The sequence below is a fragment of the Equus caballus genome, chromosome 25 (assembly GCF_041296265.1).
Source record: "Equus caballus isolate H_3958 breed thoroughbred chromosome 25, TB-T2T, whole genome shotgun sequence".
In the NCBI taxonomy this organism is placed as follows: Eukaryota; Metazoa; Chordata; class Mammalia; order Perissodactyla; family Equidae; genus Equus; species Equus caballus.
The window spans coordinates 46,686,339-46,713,616 of NC_091708.1; the positions used below are offsets into that span (position 1 = coordinate 46,686,339).

At 58.8% G+C, this 27,278-nt stretch overlaps 2 protein-coding genes across 19 annotated transcripts in view; one reads left to right on the top strand and one right to left on the bottom strand.

Moving 5' to 3' along the window:
- Nucleotides 1-1,411: 1,411 nt before the first annotated feature.
- LCN15 (lipocalin 15) overlaps nt 1,412-27,278 on the bottom strand; it is a 36,447-nt gene continuing 10,580 nt past the window's right edge. The window contains exons 1-8 of one of the 15 annotated variants that reach the window (XR_011432325.1): nt 17,048-17,246; nt 4,809-4,948; nt 4,656-4,726; nt 4,325-4,435; nt 3,527-3,628; nt 3,258-3,324; nt 1,690-1,731; nt 1,412-1,563 (exon numbers count right to left, since the gene is read on the bottom strand). Coding sequence is in view for 11 of the 15 variants with exons in the window: in XM_070250412.1 (XP_070106513.1) it covers nt 1,430-1,563; nt 3,527-3,628; nt 4,325-4,435; nt 4,656-4,726; nt 4,809-4,948; nt 17,048-17,197 (708 nt within the window). In the remaining 4 variants the exon portion in view is untranslated. Of the gene's footprint in view, nt 1,564-1,689; nt 1,732-3,257; nt 3,325-3,526; nt 3,629-4,324; nt 4,436-4,655; nt 4,727-4,808; nt 4,949-5,333; nt 5,789-15,692; nt 15,823-16,531; nt 16,653-17,047; nt 17,307-27,278 lie in introns of those variants that run through there. The other 14 variants (XR_011432327.1, XR_011432326.1, XR_002804004.2 and 11 more) reach the window with 14 other exon arrangements.
- Nucleotides 23,894-27,028, top strand: TMEM141 (transmembrane protein 141). 4 transcript variants are annotated; one of them, XM_023629401.2, is made up of 5 exons: nt 23,894-24,200; nt 24,495-24,561; nt 24,759-24,842; nt 25,120-25,227; nt 25,634-27,028. In XM_023629401.2, exons 1-5 carry the CDS (start codon nt 24,147-24,149, stop codon nt 25,645-25,647), a joined length of 327 nt encoding a protein of 108 aa, XP_023485169.1. In that variant the 5' UTR covers nt 23,894-24,146; the 3' UTR covers nt 25,648-27,028. The 4 variants fall into 4 exon arrangements, with proteins under 4 accessions (XP_023485169.1, XP_023485168.2, XP_023485170.1 ...); XM_023629400.2 differs by lacking the exon at nt 24,495-24,561 and adding an exon at nt 24,562-24,673 and having other exon boundaries at nt 24,000-24,200; XM_023629402.2 differs by lacking the exon at nt 24,495-24,561 and adding an exon at nt 24,628-24,673 and having other exon boundaries at nt 24,026-24,200.

Genomic DNA, 27,278 nt, shown 5'->3' on the forward strand with positions numbered 1-27,278 from the left:
CCAGTCCTGGACCCCTCCAGCCCTGTGACCCAGAGCGAGCTGCCCTGCCTCAGTTTCCCTATCTGTAATGATGACGAAGCAGAAGGATGGGCATCACGTGGCCAAGAGGGGTTTCAGGGTGCCCAGAGCAACTCCTGCCCAGATCAGCATCCCTGGTCCTTGGCGGGCGGGGGGCAGACTTCCTGCCTTCAGGCTGAGAAAGCCCACCCTGGCCTGGCTCCGGACAAGGTCAGCTAAAGGGGAGTCCTGCTTACCAGGGGCACCAGCCACCCTGGATCCTGGATGGGGCACTGCCCTCTGACAAATGCTGGAAGGTTGGGGTCAGGCAGGTGGGCAGGGGGAGTCAGGCAGGTGTGGGGGCCAAGCTGGGACAGGGTGGCCCTGAGCTGGCTGGCACTCTTGGGACCAGGGGACACCTTCCAAAGAGCAGGTGCAGTAGGGGACCCCGAGAAGGCTGAGGACTGGCTGAGCCCGGCCCCAGGCTGATGAAGCAGGGCCCCCCAGGGACAGGCTTGGAGAGGGAGAACAGGAAGCGTGGGGGACACTCGCTGAGTCTGGCTGACCCAGGAGGACAAGGATAGATGCCCCTCAGGGCTGGGGGCTTCCGGCTCCGGCCCTGCGAGGGCTGCAGGGCACCCATGAGCAATGAAGCGGGACCTCCAGTGCCTTCCTGCGCCCCCACGCCTGGCCCTTTGAAGTGTGTGTGCCGGACGTAGCCTGGGTCCACCCAGCGAGAGGACCAGCGGGCGCAGCTCAGAGACAAGAGGGGCAGCAGGCCCCCAGGGAGGCCTCCCCTGCCCCCAACATCTCATCGAGGGTCAGCACAGAGTCCAGGCCCTGCAGCCTAACCACTGAGCCTGAACCCCAGCCTGGCCCCTTGCTGGGCAAGTTGTCAACCTCTCTGTGCCTCAGTTTCCTGATCCGCGAAACAAGGAGCACAACAGGCTCTCTGAGTGCGTTCTGGGGTCCATCACGGGAGCTGTCAGGCCCGGACAGCAGACGAGGGCTCAGAATGCACCGGCCATGACTGTGACCCACGTCCAGGCCTCTGCGTGATGTGCCCAAGGTCAAGGTCACATCCAGGGTAGGAGGAAAAACTCCAACAAAACCCACTCGGCAGCCCAGGCTGCTCTGCCTCCAGCTCCTGTGGCAGCTGTGCACAGGGCACCTCAGTCTCCCCACAGGCGCTGAGAACCCAGGGGGCCAGGCTGGTGGGCACTGGACGCTGCCTGTGGGTGCAGCCCCCACGGGTACCAAGCTTGGCTGGAGCCTCCTGCTCCCGCAGCCAGGAGGAGCCCAAGGGCCAGAGTCCCCTCCACACCCACCTCCCCGCCTCAGTTTCCCCAGGAGTCCAGGGCCAAGACGGGGCCCACTGTGCCCTCCCAGAGGGTCTCATCCAAACAGGAGGAGCTTCAGCTGCAGAATCTGTTTATTGAGTGGAAGGCAGAGGCCAGGAGACACCCATGGGGGATGGGAAGGAGGAGAGGGTGGCCCAAGGCATGGGGGCCGGGAGGGTTGTGGGTCTGGACGACGCCGGTGACAAGACTGCTGCTCTGGCTCGCCCTGCACAGACAGGAAAGGCAAGGTCACTCCATCCGCCCACTTGCTCAGCAGACATTCCTTGGAGGCCCCCAGCTGCTCCCACACACAGCAGGCTGCCCCCCACGCAGCACGCTGCCCCCTACTCACATGTCCCACGAGGCCAGTACCAGCTAATTCTGCCACCAAAACCTGCGAATGTGGAAACACCCACTGCTGCTCCCCCTGAAGCCCCGGGCTAGAGGCGGCCGGCACCAGCAATGCCCCCTTCCCTGGGGTCCCAGGGTCCCGGCCACACGTCCCAGGGCCTCGCTCGGTGGCTGGCTGGTGGTGAGGGGGCTGGTGAGGCAAGAAAGCCCCACAATGGCCACTAAACCACGACCAAGCTCACAGACTCAGCACCCGAGAGGGAGCCCATGTGGGGCACTTTACCCCAAAAGCTGCTTTTTGTTTTTAATAAATCCTGGGAGTCAGGCACAGAGCAGGAAGAAGGGGCTCACGCTCTCCGTGGAGAGAACCTTCCGGAGAACGACTTGGCACCATTCTCCACCCCCTCTCCTCCCACCCGGTGACATTTCTGAAGCAACCACACGTGTGACGGGAGGCAGTGCAGGGTGCTGGGCAGCATGATTTAGGTCTATGGAAAGTTAAAATGTCCCCAGCACACCACTGGGCAGAGAGCGGGGACAGCCCGGGAGGGCAGAATGACAGGAGGGACTGGGGAGCAGCCACTGCAGGGCGGTGAAGAGGTCCCGCAGGGCCAACGCCTGCCCCCGCCCAGAGACGCCGCAGGGGCGTCTGCTGGCTGTCATCTCTCATCTGTTATGTATTGTTTCATGGAGGCTCCCAAATTCTTTGCAAGGAACTTGGGGGAGGGGCCCGATGGTTTCCTGGCATCTACTTTGGGGGACGGTGTCCGCAGGAGCCCACCTACATCCGTGTCCCTAGGGCTCCTGGGGACCTGACCCTGTGGTGGCAGTGAACAAGAAAGTGGTGGCTCCCACCCCATAGGACCCTCAGGGAGAGAACAAGGACCAGGCAACTCCAAGGCAGGGCCCAGTGCCCGGGGTGGGCCAGGCGCTATGGGGACCTGCTGCACTGGGTTGTACAGCGTCTCCCAGATTTCAAGTCCACCTGGAACTCTGTGACCTCGTCTGGAAATAGGGTCTTTGCAGATGTAAGTGGTCAAGGATCTTGAGATGAGATCACTCTGGACTCAGGGTGGGCCCTATGACCACGGACTCTCGTTCTCAGAGAAGAGGGAAATTTGGAAACAGACACACAGAGGGAAGACGGCCATGTGACAACAGAGGCAGAGGCCAGAGGGATGCACCTACGCGCCAAAGAACACAGGGGCTGCGCCACCACCAGAAGCTGAAAGAGCAAAGATTCTCCCCTGGAGCCGCCAGAAGGACCAGCCCTGCCCACACCTTGATTCTGGACCTCTGGCCTCCAGAACTGTGGAGAGCGTAAATGTCTGTTGTTTTAAGCTACCCAGTTTGTGGTGATTTGTTATGGCAGCCCTAGGAAATCAGGAGAGGCTTCCTGGAAGAGGTGATGTGTAAGCTGAGGCCTGAAGCACACGGTGGGGGGAGGGGGCGGGCGGGGAGGGGGCGATCTGCAGTGCGGATCTCAGGGGGGAAAGCAGGAGGCGGAAAGGCGACCAGGGGCAGCCACGCAGGCCTGAGAGCGGGAGGGAGGAGTGACGCCGTCCCCACCTGGGAAGGGCCAAGGTGGGGCTCCTGAGGTGTCAGGGTGCCTCCGTGCCCCTCAAGGAGCACACATCTGTGGGAAGGAGAGGGTCCATGAGAGGCCGAGCCGGCCGGGCGGGGCCGAGACTCTCCCACCTCCGCTGCCCAAACCCTTTCCCTTATCAGGGTGCGGTGGGGGAAGGACCGGGCGGGGCTCCGAGAGGCGGGGCTCGGGGGGCGGGGGCGGGGCTTTGGGGCGGGGCTCGGCCGGGATGGGCCAGGGCTGGTCTGGGTACCTGACTTGGGCAGCGTAACCATCATGTCATCCGGGAGCCCGACGGTCGGGTAGAAGTCCTGGAAGGCCTTCACAGCCTGGGGGCTCGCCTCCTGGGTCCGGCCTGGGGCAGAGCAGGGGCCCCTGTGAACCCCGTGGCTCATACAGGTGAGGGAGAAGGGGAGATGGGGTCTCTGGGCCTCAATGCACTTCCTAGAGGGCTGATAGCATGTCGGCCACTGGAGGGCGGGCAGGTTGTGCACTGCACACAAGTGCCTGCCTGGCTGAGGGACCAGTGGGGCCTGGAAGCTGCCCAGAGGGACGCCCTTTCCTTATTCACACGGAGCATCTGGGAGGGTGGGGTAGCCAGGCTGTTCTCCCAGCGCCGTGTTCCCCGGGCCTCACCCCACTCCGGCCTCTCCACCCTGGGGAGTCCCTGGCTTACTCTGCTGAACCCCCAGGAAATTAAAGCAAGATAGGATCTCAGCCCCTGCTTAGGATCTCAGGCAATGGGATGGAGAAAGGAAGGGTGGGGCCCCACCCTCGGGGAACCCAGAGAGGATGGTGAGCTTCAGCCTGTGTGCCTGACCCTCCAAGACCCCTCCAGTCAACCCCCACCCATCCCAAGCGTTGTGGGGTCCCGCCACCCCCACCCCCACCTGGTCCTTGCCAGGCCCAGACTTGGGAGTATGTGAGGATGTGGGGCAGGAGAGGAGATGAGGGCAGGTCTGAAGGGGCGAGACCAGGGGAGACAGGGAGGGGAGAGGAGGGATGGGGTGGACAGTGTCCAGTGGGGATGGGGGGCGGCTGCGGGCCTCACTGTAGAGCTGCACCATGGTGCTGAGCGCCCCCTCCAGCTCCTTGTAGATGTACACCACGGCGAAGGAGCTGTAGTCCGTGTCCACGATGCGCACGTCGAGGTAGCCCAGGGCTGCAGGGGAGGCGGACGGACAGCCATGGAGAAGTGCCCTAGGCCCAGGCCCCGACCCTACCCGCATGTCCGCTGCTGCCGGGCCAAGGACGGAAGGGGAGGGATGGAGGGGAGGGGCAGGAGATGGCAATGCGGAGGCTCCGGCTAGAGGGACAGTCCCATGTCACCCCGTGGAGAAGCAGCACCAGGCGCCCCTGAAGGCAGGTGGGGCAGGACCTACCCGGGACTCTGAAGTGCCCCTCGGAGCCCACTTTCAGGTACTCGGCGTCCACCTGGTTACAGCGATCAGCCCTGGGGATGCACAGCCCGGTGCTCGCTCTCCACTGCTGCCCGGCCCGCCCCATCCTGGCCCAGCCCACCCCGCGGCACTTACCGAGGAAACTCCATGTGGACGCTGAGGTTGCCCCCCGTGATGGCCTTGACGGTACTGGTGGACATCAGTAAGTGGTCCTTCTTGCCCAGGAAGACCTTGCAGTCAGAAGCCATGGAGACCACGTACCAGAGGCCTGAGAACTGTGAGGCCGCTCAGTGACCAGCAGGCCGGACCCTCCTTGCCCTGGGACCCCGGGGCACAAAGCCAATGGACTTGTCTGAAGCCACACAGCCAGGGGTCTCCAGAGTGTCCATCTCTCGGGTCTGAGCCCTGTTCTACCACTCACGTGGGGCAGGCCGCATGGCCACTGTGAGCCTCAGTTGCCCCAGCTCTGTAATGGGTCAGTAATTACCCATACGCAGGGTTGTTTCAGGGTTAACTGGATAGGGAATCTAAAGGGTTCGCAGGCCAGAGGCACATGCCCCACAGAAGGCGGCAGGTACTATTATCCTCTCATCACTATTGTTTCCGGCAGGGGCTCTGTCCCCACCCCAACCCTCGGCAGAGCATGGAGGCCTCTAGTACCTTTTTGGCATCAAAATCTGGCTGCACCAGGACCTCAGCCTGGGCCACGGACACCCAGAGCAGCGCCAGGACCCAACCCAGCAGGATGGACTTCATCCTCACACCTGTCCTCCAGCCCCTGGCGCCTGAGCCACAGACCCCGCAGGCCCAGCTTTATAGCCCAGCCCAGCAGCCGGGCTCACCAGACGAACAGGCTGGGGAGCGGAAGGCACTTTGGCTCCAGAAACTCAAGCCCGCTTTGTCCATTGTTTGGCACAGTCACTCCTGTGTCCCCCACCGGCTCCAAGGGTCATTTCTCAGAGGGCTCCAGAGAGCCGGGCTCTCACCTGACTCTTAGGGTGGATTATGGCATTGCAGCCGCCTTATCACTGGTTGCATAACCATGCAGGCAAGAGTGTCGCCAGGGAGGCGCCAGGGGCTGGTGGGAGCTTGAGCTGGCAAGGGTGCTCCAGGTGACCTCTTGTGTCCACTCAGAGCACCCAGGGACACTATTTGAGGATGAGTGTGTGGCCTTGGGGCATACCTCCCAGCTGCCTCTGGTCAGGGGCGAGGGTCCCCAGGGGAGTGGAAGGGAGTACAGGATCAGAGAAAGACACTCAGCCCCCAGCAGGGAGGGAGGGGAGGAGCACGGCTTCTGCTGGCCGCCACCCCTGCATTTGGGGAGGCGCCAGTTCTCACCCAGTCCCAGAGTCACTGGAGAGAGAGCAGTGAGATCTTTCCCAGGAAAATATTTATAAGACGCACATCTGATAAAGGACTTAAGTCTCGAACTCATAAAGAACTCTCAAGACTCAAAATAGAAAAACAATTTTTTTTAAAAAAGGCAGATTTGAAGTCATTTCACCAAAGAAGATATCCAGATGGAAAATAAACACACAAAACGATGCTCGATGCCGTGAGATGCGAACTGAAACCATCTGAGCCACAACCGCACACCTATCAGAACGGCGAACGCTTTTTAAAATAAACATTGTCACTGCCGGGGGGGGGGGGGGGGGGGAGCAAAATGGTGCAACACTCTGGGAGCCAGTGGGGCAGCTTCCTAGGAAGTGGAACCTTCATTTACCAGACGACTCAACAACCGCTCGCCCAGCTAGTTACCCAGGAGAAGCAAGAGCCCAGAGGCCTGCCCGTGGGTGTTTATGGGACTTAATTCACAGTCCCTCGGGAGTGCAGCAACCACCGCCCTCCAGCGGGCGGGCAGGAGAGCACACTGCCGTCCCTCCCTATGATGGGACCCTCCTCAGGGATACAGGGAACGAACCACTGATTCTCACAACCTGGATGATGCCAGATGTGTCACACTGAGTGAGAGCAGTCCATCTGAAAAGGCGACAGGCTGTGACTCCTTTTCTGAGACACTCTAGAATAGCAGATCCATGGGACAGAAGGCTGCTCCGTGGTTGTCAGGACCCCAGTGGGAAAGTGACTGATGACAGAGGGGCATGTGGAGACTTTGGGGTGACGGGTTGTGGTGATTCCATGACTGTTTGCTGTGTATAAATTATTCCTCAATTTTTTAAAAGCGATTATATGAGCCACAAATATAGGTAAAATCTTCCCCCAGATGCCGCCTCTCTGGAAGAGGGGCAGGGAAGCCTGAGGGGGGCGAAGTCCCCAGGCTATGGGTCCAGAGCTCCAGGGGAGGGAGGGCAGGACAGATGCCGGACCCCCCACAACAGGACCACTGGGTGAGAGCGAAGCCCTAGTCCTTCCATGGGTCAGCAAGGACCAAGGGACAGACACCCGCCGCCTGCAGACCCCCCTGAGGACCCTCAGAGGCACGGGGCAGCCTCCTGACTGTGGAGGCTCCTGGCCTGGGTTTGGGGACTCTCTGCCAGGAGTCTTCAATGCAGCCTGGTCATCTCCTGGCCTCCCCACTCCCCCCTCACCCCCCAAAGTCTGCTCTCCACACAGTGGCCCGAGCAAACTTTACAAAGCGTAAATCTGATGCATCGCTGCTTAAAAGTCCCTGAGTTATCACGGCGCCTGGCACAAGACCCAGCGCCCAGTCCCACCCCTGCACCTTGCCCCGCACCCCAGCAGTCAGCCCAGCCAGCCCCCAGCTCCATCCCAGCCCTCTTGCTTACACCCTCCCACCCAGCAGGCCTCTGGCCCCTGCACCCAGAGCCTCACGCTCGCTGGGCTCCACCTGGTCTCTGCCTCCTCCACGCAGCCTTCCCCAAGGCCCAGTCTGTTTCCTCGCAGCTTTGAGCATAATCCGTGTCTTCTCCTGTGTTTATTTATTGTCTACTCTCCCTACACGTGCTGTAAACTCCGTGACAACAGGAGCTGTATGTAGTTGTTTTGCTTGTTTCCCCAGCCCCTAGCACGAGGCCTGGTGTGGGGAAGGGGCTCAGTTAATATTGTGAATGAAAGAGGGAGTGAAGGACTGAAGTCGCCTTGACCTGCAGCCCTGCTAAAAACTGGGGTCTTGACAGCAACTGCAGCCCCATCTGGCCTGCGTCGTCCACAGGAGCAGCTGGCCCTGCAGGCTCCAGGCAGTGGCTGGGTCAGCTAGAGCCTCCTACTGCCTCCCCAGTGTCCAGCACAGGGCCCGGTTGCCAGGGCCTCCGTCACATCCTGCTGGCCTCAGTTCCCTGGAGGGCAGCACTGCTAAGTGCATGCGTTGGTCAACTTAAAAGCAAATACGCCTGTTATTTTATCTCAAAATGAGTTCATTCGGGACTAGCCAAAAGAATTGCCCTTTGCCATTCGGGATGCGCATACTATCATGGCAAACCCAGAGAACGCGGGAGGGAGCTGCTTTTATAGAGAAAAGGGGGAGAAGGCGGGGCTGTTCTAGAGGAAAGTCCATTGGAGGAGAGGAACAGATCAGGGTGGGGACAGCTCTTCATTGGCTGGGCTGTGGCGTTTCTGATTGGTTGGGCTGTGGCATTTCTGATTGGCTGGCCTGCAGCGCTTCTGATTGGCTGGCCTGCAGCATTTCTGATTGGCCAGGCTGTGGCATTCCTGATTGGCTAGGCAGCGGCATTTCTGATTGGCTGGGCTGTGGTGTTTCTGATTGGCTGGGCCGTTGCCAGTGGAAGAGAAGTCTTCCCTCAGTAGTAAAGTGGTTGTACTTCCTGTTTGGAGTAGTTGATGATGTACAACGGGGTGAGGGCTCCCCTGTAGGCCTTTCCGAGTTTAATTTAGTCAAGCCTTCCTTTACACACAGTCATGTGCCACATAACAACTTTTGGGTCAACTTCAGCCCATGTACGTGATGGTGGTCCCATGAGATTAGTCCCATAGAGCCTAGGTGTGCAGTGGGCTCTGCCATCTAGGTTGTGTAAGTGCACTCTGTGATGTTCACACAACAATGAAATCGCCTAATGGCACATCTCTCAGAATGTATCCGAGTCATTGAGGACGCATGACTGTATTAATTTCACAACTGTACGGTCCATGAATTAAACCTCAGTAAAGCTGTTAGAAATAAAACCCGCTGCCAACTGCCACCCAATCTTACAGAGAGAACAGGAATTGTAGTGCTGAAAGTGCCAAAGACTTAATTTCAGAAAAAAAGAGTACACGTTAACACACCTCCCATCACCACTGTAGCTGGGGGTCACAAAGGTCTGAAGGTGGACAGACCCAGGGGCCAGAGCCTCAGTCAGAGACAGTCTGTCAGGAAGGCAGAGGTGACTCCCTAGGCCCTGCACAGAGAATGCCCAGGGCACTTGAGAGCGGCCTCTTCATGGGCACCCCCCATCTTTTGTGTCCCCCTCTGAGCCCTTCGGGTACCCTTTGCACCCTGCCCACCTCACTTTTCTCTGTGCTGACCCACCACTCTGCACCCTCCAGTACCCTCTGCACCCCAAGACACCCTCTGTGCCCTTCCCACCCAGCTTCCCTCTCAAGCCCAGACCTGAGAAGCCCCTAGTGTGGGATAGGCCACATTGTGCCCTGATTGAGTGCAAAGAGGTGGGCAGTGCCCTGCTCTAGTTGGCTGAGGACAGGAGTCACATCCTAACCTGATTGGCTGAGGAGGGCTAGACTGTGCCTGGTGCTGATTGGCTGAGAAGAGCTGAGATTGTACTTTGCAGTAATTGGCCAAGAAGGTGGGGTCAGGAGTAACGTCAGCATCATGGCCGAGTGAGTTGTCCCCTTTGTCTCTCTTTTCTAAGTTATAGCTAAATGGACATTCATTAACCAGCAGATGATTCCCTGTACAACACAACATGATGCCTGAGAGATCCATGCATCTGCAGGTGGATGGACTGGATCCCTGGGAGGCAGTGGAACTAGGTGAGCACACCCCTCCCCTTCCATGGCAGCAGTAAAAAAGAAAAAGAGGGAGTCACAGATCTAGGCTGTGGGTCTTCACACATTGACCAGCACAACTATAAGAGAAGGAGGGGGCAGCCCGGCCTGTGTGAACACTTTCAGAGTTGCAGCCTGGCCCACAGGAGTGCCCACTGTGCCATGGCAGCCACACCTGTAGGAACATTCCCCACTGAGTGGCACAACTCAGTGCCCATGAGGGAGCCCTCACCAAGCCCAGCAGCTCAGCCAAGCCAACTGCAAGCACAGAGCAGCACACAGGAAAGAAAGTGCCCCCTCCCCTCCTGCCCTGCACAGCAGCTCCACCGTCCCCTGCTGGGCACAGTGGTCCTGCACCAGAGTGACCATCTGTGGAGCACTGAGGCCCCACCTGCGCGTGAGTGCATGACCTGCCAAGCAGCTGTGGCCACTGCGCAGACACAGAGAAGCCCTACCGGCACAACTTCCCACAGATGGCATGGGATCAGAAAACACAGCTCCTGCCCCGCCATCCAGAGGTGGCAGGTGGCATCTGCAACCTGATACTACACAAATGCGCCAGCAAAAGGTCAATTCATCAGACACCATGAAGAACTACTGTAACACTTCAGAGCAGAAGGAAAATGAGCAGTCTCCAGAAACTAACCCTGAGCCCACAGAATTCACAATCTAAATAACAGAGAATTGAAAACATTATCATACAGCCAGCCCTTATGGCCCAACTGCTACAGTCCGACACGTTCCACTTCGGGGGCCTGGGTTCAGTTCCTGGCGCAGAGCCACACCCCCGTCTGTCCACAGCCATGCTGTGGTGGTGAGGCACACAGGAGAACTGGGGGACGCACACCTAGAATCTACAGCTATGCACTGGGGCTTTGGGAGGAAAACGTAGAGAGGAAGGGTGGCAACAGATGTTAGCTCTCAGAGCAAATCTTTCAAAAAAAAGAAAAGGCAAAAAGGAAATTATCACAAAGGAGCTCAACAAGTTACAAGAAAACTCAGAAAGACAGTTCAATGAGCTAAGGAATAAAATTGATGAGCACAAAGAATACTTCACTAAAGAGATTGAAACTCTAAGAAAAAAAAAAAAAACAGAGGCTAGCCCCATAGCATAGTGGTTAATTTCAGCGTGCCCCACTTCAGCAGCTCGGGTTCTCAGGTTCGGATCCTGGGCACAGACATGGCACCGCTCATCAGGCCATGCTGAGGTGGTATCCCACACAGCACAACCAGAGGGACTCACAACTATAATATACAACTGTGTACGGGGGGCTTTGGGGAGAAGAGAAAGAAAAAATATAAGATTGGCAACAGATGTTAGCTCAGATGCCAATCTTTAAAAAAAAATTAGACAATAAATGAAATAGAGACTAAAAAAACAGTACAAAGGGCCAACAAAACTAAGAGTTGGTTCTTTGAGAAGATAAACAAAACTGACAAACCCTTAGCCAGACTCACGAAGAAAAAAAGAGAGAAGGCTCAAATAAATAAAATTTAAAATGAGAGAGGAGAAATGACAATGGATACCACAGAAATACAAAGGATTATAAGAGAACACTATGAAAAGCTATATGCCAACAAATTTGACAACCTAGAATAAATGGACAAATTCTTAGATTCGTACAACCTCCCAAAACTGAATCAAGAAAAAAATAGAGAATCTGAATAGACCAATCACAAGTAAAGAGATTGAAACAGTAATCAAAAACCTCCCCAAAATGCCATACACAAAAATTAACTCAAAATGGATTAAAGACTTGAGTGAAAGACCTGAAACCATAAAACTCCTAGAAGAAAATATAGGCAGTATGCTCTTTGACATTGGTCTTAGCAGCATCTTTTCGAATACCATGTCTACTCAGGCAAGGGAAACAAAAGAAAAAATAAACAAATGGGACTACACCAGACTAAAAACCTTCTGCAAGGCAAAGGAAACCAGGAACAAAATGAAAAGACAACCCACCAACTGGAAGAAGATATTTGCAAATCATATATCTGACAAGGGGTTAATTTCCAAAATATATAAAGAACTCATACAACTCAACAACAAAAGACAAACAACCCGATCAAAAAATGGGCAGAGGATATGAACAGAAGATACACAGATGGCCAACAGGCACATGAAAAGATGTTCAACATCACTAACTATTAGGGAAATGCAAGTCAAAACTACAATAAGATATCACCTTATACCCATTAGAATGGCTATAAATAAAAGACAAGTAATAAGTGTTGGGGAGGATGTGGAGAAAAGGGAACCCTCGTACACAGCAGGTGGGAATGCAACTGGTGCAGCCACTATGGAAAACAGTATGGAGATTTCTCAGAAAATTAAAAATAGAAATACTATATGATCCAGCTATCCCACTACTGGGTATTTATTCATCAACCATTCAAAGAGACTTACACACCCCTATGTTCACTGCAGCATTATTCACAATAGCCAAGATGTGGAAGCAACCCAAGTGTCCATGGACTGATGAATGAATAAAGAAGATGTGGTGTATACATACAATGGAATACTACGCAGCCGTAAAAAGACAAAATCATCCCATTTGCAACAACATGGATGGTCCTTGAGGGTATTATGTTAAGCGAAATAAGCCACACAGAGAAAGACAAACACCGTATGATTTCACTCACATGGAAGATAGACACATGGACAAAGAGAACAGTTTAGTGGTCACCAGAGGGGAAAGGGGGAAGGAGGTGGGCAAAAGGGATAAGGCATAAGTATGGTGACGGATAAAAACTAGACTATTGCTGGTGAGCACGATGCAGTCTACACAGAAACTGATCTGTAATAATGTACACCTGAAATTGCACAGTGTTATAAACCAGCATGACCTCAATAAAGTAAAAGAATAAATACAAAAAAAAAAAGAAGATGGGCCACACCTTGTGCTGCTCAGGTTGTCACAGTCCAGGTGTGCCCAGACCTGCCCCCGAGTGCTCACCTCCAGGGACGTCATGGCCCCCAGGCTGAGGGGACGGTGTTCTTACTCAGCCTTGTGAGGTAGAGCCCCCACCGATTGGTGGGCGCTGGGCAGGCGTCACTGCTGGATGGCAGCTGACTTTGTTTCCCTCTCAGTTCCCTTGGGGAGAGCGGGTGAGGGAAGGAGCGGGCCTTCGCCCTGAGTGCCTCGGGCACTGTCCCTGCACTGAGACCCCAGTGCTGCAGGGTTGGGTGGGCGTGCAACAGGGGCAGGCCTGGCCCTCCTAAGCAGCTCTTTGCCCAGGGCTGCCCAGGTGAGCTGAGCCTTAACGCCCCAGCCGTGCCTGAGGGCAGCCAAGCCCATGGTATCAACCAGCCTGATGTGAACGATGCAGGGGAGGTGGCTGCTCCAAAACTGGGACCACAGTTATTTTTCTTGCCCGGCAAACAACTGTGAAAATTAATAAAGGGGAAGCTCGCTAAAGTGGAGTGCAGAGACCAGAAGGGGAGCTCTCGGCAGTCCCACTCTATGTCAGTTACAGACCCCAACAGAAGGATCAGAAAACTAGAATTTCCTAGTTTCACCCCAGGAAAGAATCATCAATCACAGGCCCCAACAGGAAAGCTGGAGGGCTTCTCCTGCGAGAATCCACACCCCCAGCAGCCCAGCCAGTGAGAAGCCGTCACCACCCCGCGTCCTCGCTCTCCTCCAAGAGGCAACAGACTTTCCTTCAAACAACCCCTCCCAGCTTTCTCATTTTTCTCTACAAAGTAACGCTCCTCTCCTGCGTTTGCTGCACTTGCCTGTGGTTTAGCTGCAGCTTGCTTGTCCCTCGAGTTGTGGTTCCTCTGCCCTTCCCAAATAAACCCATCTGGCTGGGAAAATAACTGGCTGTGTTATTTTTAGGGTCAACACACTCAGGGGACACCTCCTGGGGCAGAGGCAGAACCCGACATAGATTCCCCACGGAGTGCTCCCCACTCATGGGGGGAGGAAGAGAGGCCCTGCTAAGGGTCGAGGAAAGCCATGGCCACAGAGAGGCCCCCTCCTCCCCTCTCAGAAGGAGGCAGAGAGGGAGGCAGGGACACCCTGGGCATTGCCGGCTGCTCCTGGTGAGAGGTGGGGAGGGGACACAGGCTCCCACGAGCCAGGACCCGCAAGCTTTGTGGAGGGGTGAGCTCCCTACCCAGACTGGCTGAAGGACAACTGCCCAGGAGGTGGGAACCAAAGCTTCTCCAAGTGCCCTTCACCAGAGAGGCCCAATTGATGGGGACGGTGCCAGGCCAGGAGGGGCCTCGGGGCAGCAGCAGGCTCGCCCGCATGCCACACTCAGGGCACAGGCCACCGCCAGCCTGGCATGGGCGCTGGGGGTGAGCTGGGATTTGCCCGGCGGCCTGTGCCTCCTCCCCGCCCAGCAGCATGGCAGCACGCCAGGAAGGCTGGGGGCGCAGGTGGTGGGCTGCCATCCCACCAGGCAGAACCTTCCTGGTCCCAGCCCGCAGGAGGGCCTCCCTGGGATCCGAGCCCTGCGGGGAAGAGGGTGGGGATCAGGGGCTGGCTGGAGCTCAGTGCCCCCAGCGCAGCCTCGGACCCAACGCTTCCCCTCTGAGTGAGCTCTTGCTCACTCCTGCTCGCCAGCCCCCAGGAGCTGCCCATTTCCCGCCCACTCGGTTCTCCTAAGCCCAGAGCCCTGTCCTCCTCCCGTGCACTCCCCACGGCTTCACTCGGCCAGGGCCGCCCGTCTGTCTCTCCAGGCCCAGCCCTGGCCCCATGGAATGTGGCCCAGTTCAGAGGCAGAGGTCAGGTTCCTGGCACACTCCTTGCCCCTGAGGGTATTTCTTAATGCAAGACCTCTGTCCTCAGAAAAGGAGAAAGAACCTCCGGGTCTTCCCTCCCTCCACCTGCTGACCACAGAGGAAGCCCAAATTATGTGGACAAGTCAAGGAGCTCCTTGCCCCTGCCCAGTTGGGCTCAGCCATGGGGACCCCCACCCTAAGGTCGCTGGTCTCTTGGAGGGCCTCATCTACACAGTTCTCCTCTGTATTCTGGAACATGCCCTGCCCTCCACCCTTTGACCTGGGGGCGGTCAGCCCTGCTGCTCTGGGCCCTGGGTCCCCGCCCTGGCTGTCGGGGTTCCCCTATACCCCACCCATAAATAGTCTCTTTGTAAACAAACACCCCACTTTCTCCTAATATGAGTGTGCCCTCCATGTCCCTCCAGGAAATGGGTCAGGCTGGGCTGATGTTGGAAAAGCAGCTCATCAATTTTTTCTTTCAGTGATAATCCTAAAAAAAACACATTATCCTAAAGACTTCAACTGTCCCTGAATTATCTGTAAGTTTTATGGAATTCCAATTTTAAAATTTTAACAAGAAAAAAATTGTTCTGATTTCATATGAAAAACCTAAAAAATTCCACAAAGGAAAAGTAGAAACAGACAACTAGTTCTATGAGACCCGAAAACCTGTGGTAAAATTATGGCCAGTAAGAATATGGTATGTTTTATACATATAACAATGGAAGAATCTAGAAAAATGAGAATAGACACAAATGACATGGGCATTCAGCCTATGATGAAGGAGATGTTTCAAATCTGTGGAGAAAAGACTAAATACACAATAAATAAAACAGTCACCACTAGGGACCATTTAGAAAACACATCGGCAGCTAGACCACTACCTCACTCCTTATGTCAAAATAAATTCCAGACGGATCAAAGATTTCCACATAAAAATGAAATTGTAACAATGCTGGTAGAAAAAATTTAGTTTGAAATGTACCAAGTCTAAGAAAATCAGAAAAAGTAAAATAGATAAAGCTTAATCAATATTCTATAAGAATATTTAGAATATCTTTTTAATAACAAAAAATGTAAAAGAAATTGCAACAGTGGAAATAAATGCAGACCGCCCAATGAGAACAAGCAGGCCTCCAGGCGGCTGGTTAGGGGGCATATCTGGCTTTCTCCAGTTGGTCCCAAGGTGGAGGCAGGGACAGAAATTAGGGAGCTTCTCAGTTATTGGCCAAGTCCTGGCCACTTGCACTCATAGTCACAGGGTTGATGGGCCTCCCCCACGTGCCCGTCACGGGCTGCCCCTGCCACCTCCTCTCCTTATCTCCCTGCCCCACGGCTGTAGGATCCGACCAAGGACTGACCTATTTGCTGTCTCAGGTCAGTTGGGGACAGTCCTGACCTCTCCTCCTCTTCAGGTCAGCATGACTTGCCACATCCCATCGAGAAGCACCCCCTTTAACCTCAGCAGACCTTGTCACCACTGTGGCCAACAGAATACAGCAGGAGGGTTGCTGGGCCAGGTCTGGGAGCAGCCCCAAGCTGGCCTGGACACCACCACCTCCTGTGTCTTGGAAGTCAACCGCCAAACAAGAAGAGAAACTCGAAGGAGGCCACAAGGAAGCCCAAGCAGCCGCATAGGGAGGCCGCCACGTGGACGCCCCGGTTTGCCGCCCAGCTGAGCTCCCGGCCAACAGCTAACATTAACGGCCAGCCTCTTCCTGCAGTTGAACTGATCCCAAAATTCAGTGAAGCCCAAGACAAAACAAATGCTGCTGCTGGTTTCTCCATCTCAGATGTTCCTGAGCACTCGGGCTCGATTCCACCCCTTTAGCTCTGGGTGTTGTCATCTGGGGTCAGGATCGACTCCCAGAGTGAACAGGGCAGAATCCAGCATGAATGCTGAGGAATATCCAGGGACGTGGGCGGGAGACAGGAGGCGTGGGTCCCAGGAGGATACAAAGAGAAGGAGCCGGCTCAGGTGACACTGCCACACCCAGCCGCCCGGACTCTGGCCCTGGCCCTGGTCCCAGCTCTGGAGAGAGGCACGCTTCAGCTGCAGACTGCTTTTCTGGGCAGGACAGAGAGCCCACAGGAGCTCCCCAGGGTCAGCATCCATGGGGTCCCTCACAGAGAGCCCTCTCCCCCCTTGGTGCCAGAGGAGACAGTCGTGAGCACAGGCAGCCCCGTGGAGCTGACTCACCTGGCTGAAGGGGGCCAGGCAGCAGGGGCCCTCCTTGCTGGTTCTCCCTCACAGCTGCGCCGCCCCCTACCCCGCACACCAAGGGCGAGGCCAAATTCCAATTCCCACCTATCGCCACAGGGGGGCGCACAGAGCCCACCCCACCCACACTGCCTGCAGGTTGGGGAGACCCCAGGGCAAGGCAGAGATGGGGCCCAGAAACCCTCACATGTCTGGGTGTCCAGGAAAGGAGCTGGGGTGCTCTAACCCTCTCCCTGCCCCATCTCGGGCTGCTGGGTCCACAGCCTCCGCCCCCTTGGGGCATGGCCACCGGACAACTGCAGACCCTGCCAGCACAGGGCCTCCATCAGGAGCTCTGGAAGCAGCAGCTGCCAGAGGCCAGCCAGAACCAGGCGGACCCCCAGCAGGGAGAGCCTAGGGGCAGAGGGCTCTGCTGGCTGCAGGGTGGGCAGCTCTGCTGCACCCTGGGGGCACCTCTTCAGGGGACTCCGTGTGCGGCTCTGTCGCCACCCCCACCTGGGATCCACAACCAAGCAGCTTCGCTGACTCCTGTCCCTTGGTCCTCATCAGCACCCTGCTCACTGGCGGTAACGTGTGCAGTGGGCAGGACATGGGCCCGGAAGGACGCGGGCCCTGCAGGACTGGCTCGAGTCCCAGCTCCCCCATTGCCCAGCAGCAAGGCCCTCTGTGCCCAGCTCCTCTCGCTAAACCTAGGGCGGGATGTCATGCACTGGATGGCAGGCTGCTAAGAGCTCTCAGCACTGCCAGCACTTGCTGGGGCTCAGGACCAAGGGCTACACTTCCAGCCTCGAGTGGGCCTCTGGCTTTGGGCATCCTGCCGTGTGCTGGGCCTCCAGGTTTGTCAGGGCAGCCTCACTAAGAATGAGAATGAGGAGAGGAGGAAGAGAAGGGGAGGGGGAGGAGAGGAAGGAGGCAGAGGAAGCCAAAGAGGGGGGAAGGGAAGAGTGAGAAAGGGGGAGGGGAAGGAGGAAGAGTAAGGAAGGGGGAGGGGTGAGGGAGAAGGGAGGGGGGAGGAGGAGAATGGGGGAGGGAGAGAAGGGGGGAAGGGGAGCAGGAGGGAAAGAGGGCGGGGTTGGGGAGGGTGCCCTCACGTCCTCACATCTGAGCCAGCATCCACTGAGCACAGCCTGTATCCAGCTGCCTGTGATTCTGGGAAGGGCCGTGGGTGGGTGGGGGTGGAGATGGGGGTGCTGTGCCCGTCTGTTGGAGAGGACACTGGGGCACAGACTGCAGATGGCCGAGGCAGAGGAAGTGCTGTGTTTGCACTTGACCTGGGTTCCATTTCTGTGGAGAAAAGCTGAGCTGTGAGGAATGGGAGGCCCAACCAGGCTGGAGCAGGGCGCAGCCGGGTAGGGGAGGGGCCACCGCCACCCCTGCTCCTCACCAGCCAGCAGGGCGCCTTGGGAACCCAGGTCTGGAACCAGGGAGTGGTGTGTGCAGAGGAATGGGGTGGCCTGCCCTCTGGACCCTGGTGCCTCTATTCTGTCTCTCCCCATCCCGGGCCCTGGGCCAGGTGGGAGGCACCTGTCCAGGTGAGAGGGGCCTGCTGGGATATGTCAGCTCACACACATGCACACACACACACACCGCACGTACACACAGGCATAAGCACACCCTGCAGTGTGGAGGCATGCGAGGCAGGTGGTGGGGAGGGTGGGAAAATGGGGTGTGGGCTGGCACAGGATGCACTGGCCTGCAGCCCACCCTCCCCTGCTGTGTGCAGAAGTAAAGATCGTGGGTCTGGGGGCCCCGGACAAAACGACCATCCTCCAAGTTTGCCCTGGCTCTCCTGGCCTGCCGGGGCCCAAAGGGGAATCGGGCGCCCCTGGTGGGAGAGGTGGGTGCCTGGCTCCGTGGAGTGGGCAGTGGGGAGTTTCTGCCTCCTCTCTTGCCCAGGGGATGGGGTCCAATCGAGTCCTTGTGTTTGCAGGAGAGTGGGGCCTCCCAGGCAGCCCAGGGAAGATGGGGCCAGCCCGGGAGCAAAGGTAACAGGACAGCCCAGGGGCCTCTCTGCCCAGGGTCTGGCAGGATGCAGGAGAGCAGGGAGGCTGCACCTGTCCTCCACACCCTCCTCCACCCAGGCTCTGGGCAGCTCCATCCCCCCACCCACTTCCCAGTAGGCAAGGTGCTCACGGGTCCACACCCACACGTGGGTACACACTTGGGGGCACCACAGGCATGCCCAAACAGCCTGCAGGGGCGGAGGGGGTGGCGCTCCTGCTGCCGGCACCCAGCCCCCCAGCAGGGCCTGCACTGTGAGACATGCCCCTTCCACCCACCGGAGAGCCAGGAGCTCCCAGGACCCCCGGAGTCAGAGGTGAGCCTGGTGGCCAAGGCTACTCCCAGGAGGGGACAGAAGGGGGCATCCAGGTGGAGAGATCTTGGGTTGAGGTCTCATGGACTCCAGCGGGGGCCTTGAGGACAGAGAAGGGACGACCCCTTCTAGCCTGTGTGGCAGCACCACCCCAGAGCTTTCTAAGGCATCCAGAGGCACAACCCTGGAGGGGCCTGCAGCCTGCCCCCTGACCCATGCCCAGGCCTCACTCTGCACGTCAGAGTGCTGGGGGGCTCACAGCCCAGACAGGAGGCCGGGTGCAGGGGTGGGGGCAGAGGCAAGACAGAAGGCTCTGGTGGGGGGAGCCAGCTCCAGGGACCAAGCTGGCACCCTGTCTCTCTCCAGGGGAGAAAGGCGCCAAGGGGGCTGCGGCCTCGCTTGCTGAGAACATTCCCAGACTCGAGTCTCCTAGAAAGTTCCAGCATTCCTCACCTTGCCGTCCAAGGTCCCGGGACCCCTGTGGGTGGGCTCACAACAGGAGGAAAACAGAAGGGCCCCAGGTCCCAAGGAGACCCTGCAGGGAGGGCTCACATCCACCCACCCACCAGCCCAGCCTCGGGGCCAAACTTATCTGAGGAGTCCTGGGGGCCAGCACCGTGACCTGGTCCTGACTCTGGGGAGGGTCACAGAGAGCCAGAGGGTGGCCAGAGGCCCCCAGGGGAGCCTAGAGCAGGCAGGGGCAGGGGGAGGACGGTGCTGATGGGGGCCTGGCAGCCACTCCGTGCAGGGGTAGGGGTGGGATTTGGGGTGTAGATCCTGGGGGTGCCCCAGGGGGCAAGCGTCTGTGGAGGGGAGGGGACAAAGAGAAAGGCACCCGTGTCTCCTGCCCAGGGGAGAAGGAGCTGTCGGACGTGCTGTGCCAGCAAGGTGAATGACCCCAGCCCCTGCCCACCCCCCACATGCCCAGAGGGCCTGCCCTGGCCTTCCACTTTTGCCCACCCAACCACCAGGCAAGCCCGACCCTCCCCGAGCTGGGACCTTGTCCCTCGAGCGCACCCCCACTCCCTTCCTTGCCTCACAGGGACCCAGAGCTGCGAGGACGTGCTGGCCCAGGGGGGCTCCCTGACCAGCTGGTACACCATCTACCTCCCCAACTGCCAGCTGCTGACTGTGCTCTGCGACATGGACGTGGACAGGGATGCTGGACCGTGAGAGGGGAGCCTGCATGGGACACTCGAGGCTGGCTCGCTGCAGCCAGACTGCAGACAGCAGAACGGCCAGAGAAAAGGCAGCACCTCTGAGCAGGAGAGCCTGAGCATGGGTGGCCCGGAATCCACCCCAGAGCGTGGGGGCGGCGTGGGTGGGCCCCACAGCCTCCTGGCGCACCTGGCAGAGCCCTCCTCCCTGAGCATCACGCTGCCTGCCTGGCACTCGCCTGCGCCAGCCGTTCTCAGCGTTGCACCCCCTCCAGTACCAGTTCTTCCGCACGGGGAGGGGCGGGGCGTGGGGGGCAAGTATGCAGGACCTGGGCCCACGCCCCCGACAGTCCCTGCTCCTCAAGATCCCAGACTCTCGCCCCACAGGTGTTTCAGTGACATGTGGATGGCTCCGTGAATTTCTTCCGGGACTGGGAGTCCTACAAAGGAGGCTTCGGCCCCCGGGCACAGAGTAATGGCTGGGCAGTGACCACCTGCACTGGCTCACAGCTGGAGGTGAGGAGGGTGGAGCCCTGGGCCTCACCCTTCCCTCCGCCTTCTTCCCTGCGTGCAGCCAGGGAACCAGGAGCTCTGGGTGGACCTGAAGGATTTCGAAGGTGGAGCCTCTTTCGCCAAATGCAGCTCCTTCTGGGTGTCAGAAGAGGAGAAATACAACCTGGTCCTGGGGCCATTTCTCAGGGGGACTGCAGGTAGTTCCACAGGAAAGCTTGAGGTCCTTGTCGGAGGGGCGTGGAAGGGATCCCGCAAGCTGTGCCCTGCCTAGCCCGGGCTGGGGCTTTGCTGGGCCTGGGGAGCCGAGGAGGCCAGTCTTTCCCAGGAGACTCCTTGGGGAATCACAGGAACATGCTGTTCACAACCCATGACCAGGACAATGACAGCAACAGCCAATACAATTGCGCATCCCTGTTCAAGGGGGCTTGGTGGTACTATGACTGCCATCAGTCCAACCTCAATGGCCAATACCTGCCCGGCGCCCACAGGAGTTACGCAGAGAGCATTAACCAGCAGTCCAGCCAGGCCAGTGTTACTCCTACGAGGTCTCAGAGATGAAGACCTGCTTAGGGCAACCACCTCCCACCCCCACCCCACAACCACATCCAGGCCACGTGGGGACACTGATGGACAGTCCCCAGGCCAAAGCTCTCTGCGCCGGGCTCCCCCGCCTCCCCAGAACTGCCCACAACCCTCCGCCTGCACCATCGGGCACATGGGTGCAAGGACACGGCATACCTGCGCTAATAAAGGTTGGAGAAGAAAGTATGCAGCCCCAAGAATTCCCTCAGAGGGCCTGCTGGTGGCCGAGGCCAGGGAGGCGCTTGGCAGGTGGAGGGAGGGCCCAGGTATCCCTGCGGCCTGCAGGTCCAGACCCAGAGGGCCACCAAGACCACCTTGACCTCCAGCATCACTTCCCAGAGCACCATGGAGGAGGAAGCAGCCACAGCATCCTAGGGCATCCTGTGAGAGACCCACACAGCTGCAGATGGAGGGGCTGGGGGGCCCCTGTGGGAGACGGAACTGCAGCCCAGCTCACCCCCACCCACCCCCACAGCCCCAAGCACACCCTGGACAGAAGGGTACAGTGAGGGTCTCAAAGGCTTGGTGTCCCCCGCCCCCACAGCCTCTTCCGGGGCTACAGACCCCCCACAGCCTCTTCTGGGGCTGCAGGGTGGTGTGGCCAGCTCTGGGTACAGGCTCAGGGTGCCAGGAGGCTAGGAGGGCAGGTGGAGGGAGGGTGACCTCAGGAACCTTGGAGAGGACAGCAGGCTGGATGGTGGCCCTGCTGATGGGGTGGAAGGGCAGATGGCCCCCGCAGCCATCTGGGACTCGGCCTAAAGGAGCTCAGGGGCCGCTGGGGAGACACAAGGGGAACCTGAGGCCCAGAGGGGTCTGGGGCTTGGCTGGGACCACCCCCTGCTCACTCTCAAGAGCCAAAGCTGACCAAGAAGCTTCCCTCCCGCCCAGAGGGAGCTGAGGGTGAGAAGGAGTGCACCCTGGGTGGAGTCCACCACATGACCACCAGCAGAGCCTCCTCAGAGCACCAGCCAAGCCGGAGGGCCCTTTCTGGAGCAGGAAATCAATGCCGCCTCTCCAAGGGAGGCCTCCAGCTTTTGATAATGGTGGCCAGTTCAACCAAGGCCAGGAGCAAGAAGCAAGGAGCTGGCTGAAAATGGAACTACCGAGAGCCCCAGGGGCAGTGCTCAGGCCATCCAGCCAGCCAGGCCCCAGAGTTCAGAGCTCTCTCCATCTGCCTGATCCTCTGCTGAGCACAGCACCAAGGCCGATGGGGAGGTGCAGGGCCACAGCGGGGAGTACAGCGGGTGAGGGCCGAGGCTCGGGAGGTGGAGGTCGGCAGCACCTTGGGCTCCCTGTGACACCTGCCATCTGCTGACTGGGCCCTCTCAGACCATGACCTGAGGATGGGGTGACACCTATCTGGGGAAGGAGGACCAAGGCCCCCTGGGCCCTGTGGAAGGGGGGTGCTGTGTGCCCTTGAATCCAGGCTTGGCACCCAGTAGGCCACACAGTGAAAGGAAGGGACTCCCCATTCCTCGCCCTGTAGGCCGGCCCCTGGGCCCCTTCCTCATCTCCCCCATCTCCTCATCACCCTGAGTCTCCCTCTATCACCCTACATTTCCCCCATCTCCCCGAGTCTTCCTGACATCCCGCCGTCTCCCCCTTGCCCCGCGAACATCCCGCCAGCGCCCACATTGGGGCGGGGGGGGGGGCGTAGTATATGTTTTACTTCGGGAGCATCTGCACTGCTTTAATTTTTGTACAGAATGTTCATTATTTTCATTGACAAGCAATAATGAATTTTTTTTTAAGAAAGCATTTTAACAACCAGGAGTTTAAAGCAGGAGTCATCTACCAAAGTTCAGGGCTCATAATAACCCTAATTGTTCAGTGGCCCCAGTCCAGGGCCTTGGCGGCCTGATTCTCCGTGGTGGCCTCTCCTTCCCCGTCCTCCCAAATCCTGAACTCGTGGAAAGTACAGCACCAGCCTTCCCTCAGCCACCCCCCTGCTCTGGGCCTCTCCCGTCTCACTCCTCGAAGACGCTTAGGACCTGGCTCACGGCCTCCCTCCCTCATTGCTGCCTGGGCAACCCCGACATCCAGGTGGGCCACCCACCCAGCCCCTTAGCCCCAAGGTTGGTTCCGACGTCCCACCTAGCCTCCCACTCCCGTGGTCACTGTCATGCCACTGTGTCCACCTCTGAAGCCTCGGTGTCCAGGCTTCTTCCCTGGCTACTTCACCACTTGTCCCTCCAAGTCACTTCTTACTGTCCCCACTCCAGCAATGTTTCAACCCACTGGGGGCTCCCATCCACTGACCCTTGACCTTGGCATCACTCCCCTTGTCTTCCCTTCCTTCCTTAGCCAGCTGAAATGCCACTCTCAGTCCCACCCAGCAGTTCACATTTGAGGGTCCTCTTCCAGGACCTCTGCGGCAGTCTCTCCCTCTGAGCAGCTCCTCGGGGGTGCACCCCACACATGCCCTGGCCCCTCTACTCTCCTCCCCATTTTGTTTTCCCGGGTCTGTCCAGCTGTCTGCTCTATGAGGGTAGAGGCTCTGACTCCTCCGTGGGACCCCCAGCGCCTAGCACAGAAAAGGCTCGAAGTATGGGCTTATAGCATTTTTGGAATTAATTTGATAGATAATCATCCAATACATCAGCACTCCGTGGTCGTTTCCAAGAGATTTAATCCCTTAAACAAAGCCTCACCCCAACATACAACGATAACAATAATTATCACGCATCTGCCAGCATGTTAACGAGGAAGGCGACCCAGGGCGGCACGGGGAGGAGTGCGCGCGCCCCTGCTCCGCCCTCCGCGCGCTCCGCCCTCCGCGCGCTCCGCCCTCCGCGCGCTCCGCCCTCCGCGCGCTCCGCCCTCCGCGCGCTCCGCCCTCCGCGCGCTCCCTCCCGCCCTCCGCGCGCTCCCTCCCGCCCTCCGCGCGCTCCCTCCCGCCCTCCGCGCGCTCCCTCCCGCCCTCCGCGCGCTCCCTCCCGCCCTCCGCGCGCTCCCTCCCGCCCTCCGCGCGCTCCCTCCCGCCCTCCGGCCTGTCCTGCGCAGGCCGGCTCTCCGCGACCCGCCGGCCATGGTGAACTTGGGACTGTCCCGGGTGGACGACGCCGTGGCCGCCAAGCACCCGGTGAGCAGGCCGGCCTGAGACGCGGCCCCGGACCCAGGACCTGACCTGAGCGGGGCGGGGGGCTCGGCGGGGGTGCCCTTGTCAGGGAAGAGGGGCAGAGAGGGAGTACCCTCTTGCTGTGAGGATCGTGGCGTCCCTGGTGGGCGTGGGGGCAGATGGGATGTGTCCCAGCCCCCGGGGCCTCACGACGAGTGGTCCCCTGCCCCACCGTCAGAGTGTGCCCAAAGGAAGCAGGGAGGGACGGTGACGGAAGAGGGAGGGGAACTGAGCCTTCACCCCCCGCCCCCGTCCCAGGGCCTCGGGGAGTATGCTGCGTGCCAGTCGAACGCTTTCATGAAGGGCGTTTTCACCTTTGTCACAGGTAGGCTGGGTCCAGGTGTCCTGGCGTGTGGAGACCTCACCCTCCTGTCTCACCCTGACTCCCCAGCAGGTGGCGCCAGGTTGCCTGTCTGCAGGTGCTGGGAGCCCGGCAGGTGGGCGGCACTCAGGCTGCGCCCAGGTGGTCCCCAGGCCAGCCCTGTGGACAGGCTGGCTGATGGGGACTGCGGCTCTTGACAGGCAGTGGTGTGACCTTCGGCCTGCAGATGTTCATTCAGAGGAAGTTTCCGTACCCCTTTCAGTGGAACGTGCTGGTGGCCGTGGGTGGGTACTCTGTGCCTGGGGCCCCTGAAATGCACCCGAGCTGCCGGAGGTGACCCTGCCTCTTCAGCCGGGGTGGGTGCCTTCGCGCGGGGCGGGGGGTGGCTGTGGCTCCCGGCATCCCTGCCTCCTGAGATGGGGCCTCAGTTCCCAGTGGGAGCCCTGCCTGAACCCACCACCACCATCTGCCCAGAAGAAGCCTGTGCCCAGGTTTCCTTTCCCTGAGAAGTGCAGAGGCCCAGGCCCCCCAGCCCACCGGCCCCTGCCCCCTGCTCCCCAGTTGCAGGCTCAGTGGCCAGCTACTGGCTGACCCGAGTGGAGTCACAGAAATGCAGCAACCTCTGGCTCTTCCTGGAGACGGGGCAGCTCCCCAAAGACACAGGCACAGGTGAGAGGCCTGGGGACAGCGGGACACAGAACCTGAGACTCCAGGGCCCAGAGTTTTAGGCAGGCAAACCCGGGGCCCAAGGTGCAGGCTGACAGGGCCTCTCCCCTCTGGCCTGTCCCCTCACCCTGCACATCCTGGGGGGGCAGGTGTGGCAGTGCACACAGCAGACAGACCTTCCTGAGCCTCGTGTGTAGGAAGAAGACCCAGGAGGAGCTGGGCGGCCCTGGGATGGGGGAGTGCAGAGTGAGGCGTGTGGGCACCCCAAGAGCAGCAACTGATTGATCTCAAGGCTGGCTGCTGCTGGCGTCCTTGTTACAGGCCTCAGTTTTTGCCACAGTAAAATGGGTGCAGGGACCATGAGCAGCTTTAGGGTATGGTTCCAGCTGTCACCTGTTGCCTCTTGCAGATCAGCGCAGCTAGCAGAGCTCCAGCCGGGGCACAGAAGACCTGGGCCGGAGAGTTCTAGAACATGGCCTGCAGCATCTCCACACCCCAGGCTGCCCTCCCCCACCACAAAGGCCTTCCACATACCCTAAGTGCCCCCACCATGTCCCCTGCACACAAGCACAGGCAGGTGTGCCAGGCCCGTGCAGACCGTCCCTGCCCCAAGCCTGGGCCCTGCCCGGGTCAAGCCAGAAAGGACGGCGGGAAACGTGGTGGATGCTGAGAGCCGAGAGCATCATCCCTGTCTCATGCACGCATTTGGGGGCAGCAGCTCTGGGGCGCGTGGTGGAGGGGCTTCTGCACCTCTGGTGCTCTGACACCCCCTTTCTGGGCCCTGCATCCCCCTCAGTCAGAGGTGACGGCTGCTGCTGGGGGTTGTGGGGGTAATAAACACCCTGTTCCCACCTGAATTCTAAAGCAATTGGGAAACTAGTCAAAGCAGCAAGAGAAAGAGTCACATTTCACCTTGGTACCGTACAGCTGACACTGGAGGACGTGCTGGGCAGTTGCTAACAACTGACTCAGAATTAGACACTCCTGTGGGCCCTGTAAGACCATCGAGGCCACTCTACATGGGGCTCTGTTTTCGTACAGTGTGGCCTGGAGGAGCATGCCAGACAGAACAGGTGTGTGCCAGTCAGCACCTGGCTCCCAAGAGACAAGGGACAGGAAGTGGCCATGCCACCTGCCTTTCATTTCAACACACTTGTCAGATTGAGTCACTTCTCTCCAGGAGAGGAGCAAGGGAGAGGCAGAGGAGGCCAGAGCTAGCTTACAGGAGCTCTGTCCACGTGGCAGTAAGCAGGCTCTGCCTCCGGCCTTGGGAAGACGGGTGGGAGGACAGGAGCAGACCATGGCCGCAGCAGTCCCTTCCACCTCCCCGTGGGCAAGGCCTGGGCTCAGAGGGAGGGCCAACGGTGAACTTGGAGTTTTAGGTGGGATTGGACTCACTTTATAAAAACTGGGGAAGGGAGAGGATCTGTGAGAGGTCAGAGGAAGATGGGTGCTGTGACAGCACATGGCTGAAGGCCATTGTCACGGCTGAACTGTGTGCCCCAAATTCCCATGTTGTAGCCCTAACCCCCAGGACTCCAGAATACGACTGCCTTTGGAGAGGGGGCCTGTAAAGAGCTGATTAAGCTAACGTGAGGGTGGGCCCTGAGCCAGTCTGACTAGTGTGCTCAGAAGAGGAGGAGATTAGGACACAGGTGGGCAGAAGGACGACCACGTGAGGACACAGGGAGAAGACAGCATCTACAAGCCCAGGAGGGGGGCCTCAGGAGGCACCAGCCCTACGACACGTTGATCTTGGACTTGCAGCCTCCAGGATGGCAGACAATAAATTCCTGTTGTGGAAGCCACCTGTCTGTGGTGCTTTGTCAGGCAGCCCAGCAAACTCACACACCTCAGGTGGGAAAAGCCCATCTGGTGTGCACCCCCTGGAGCCCCAGGCTGTCCCGCACTTGGAGCACACGGCTCTAAGGGGAGCTTGGGCTAGGGGTGCAGAGACGGGGGACTGACCCCTCCTGGAGTAGCGGACATCTAAAGCTAGACCCAGGAATTCTCCAAGGACGTGGAGGTGACCAAGGCGGGCTCCGGGCAGCAGG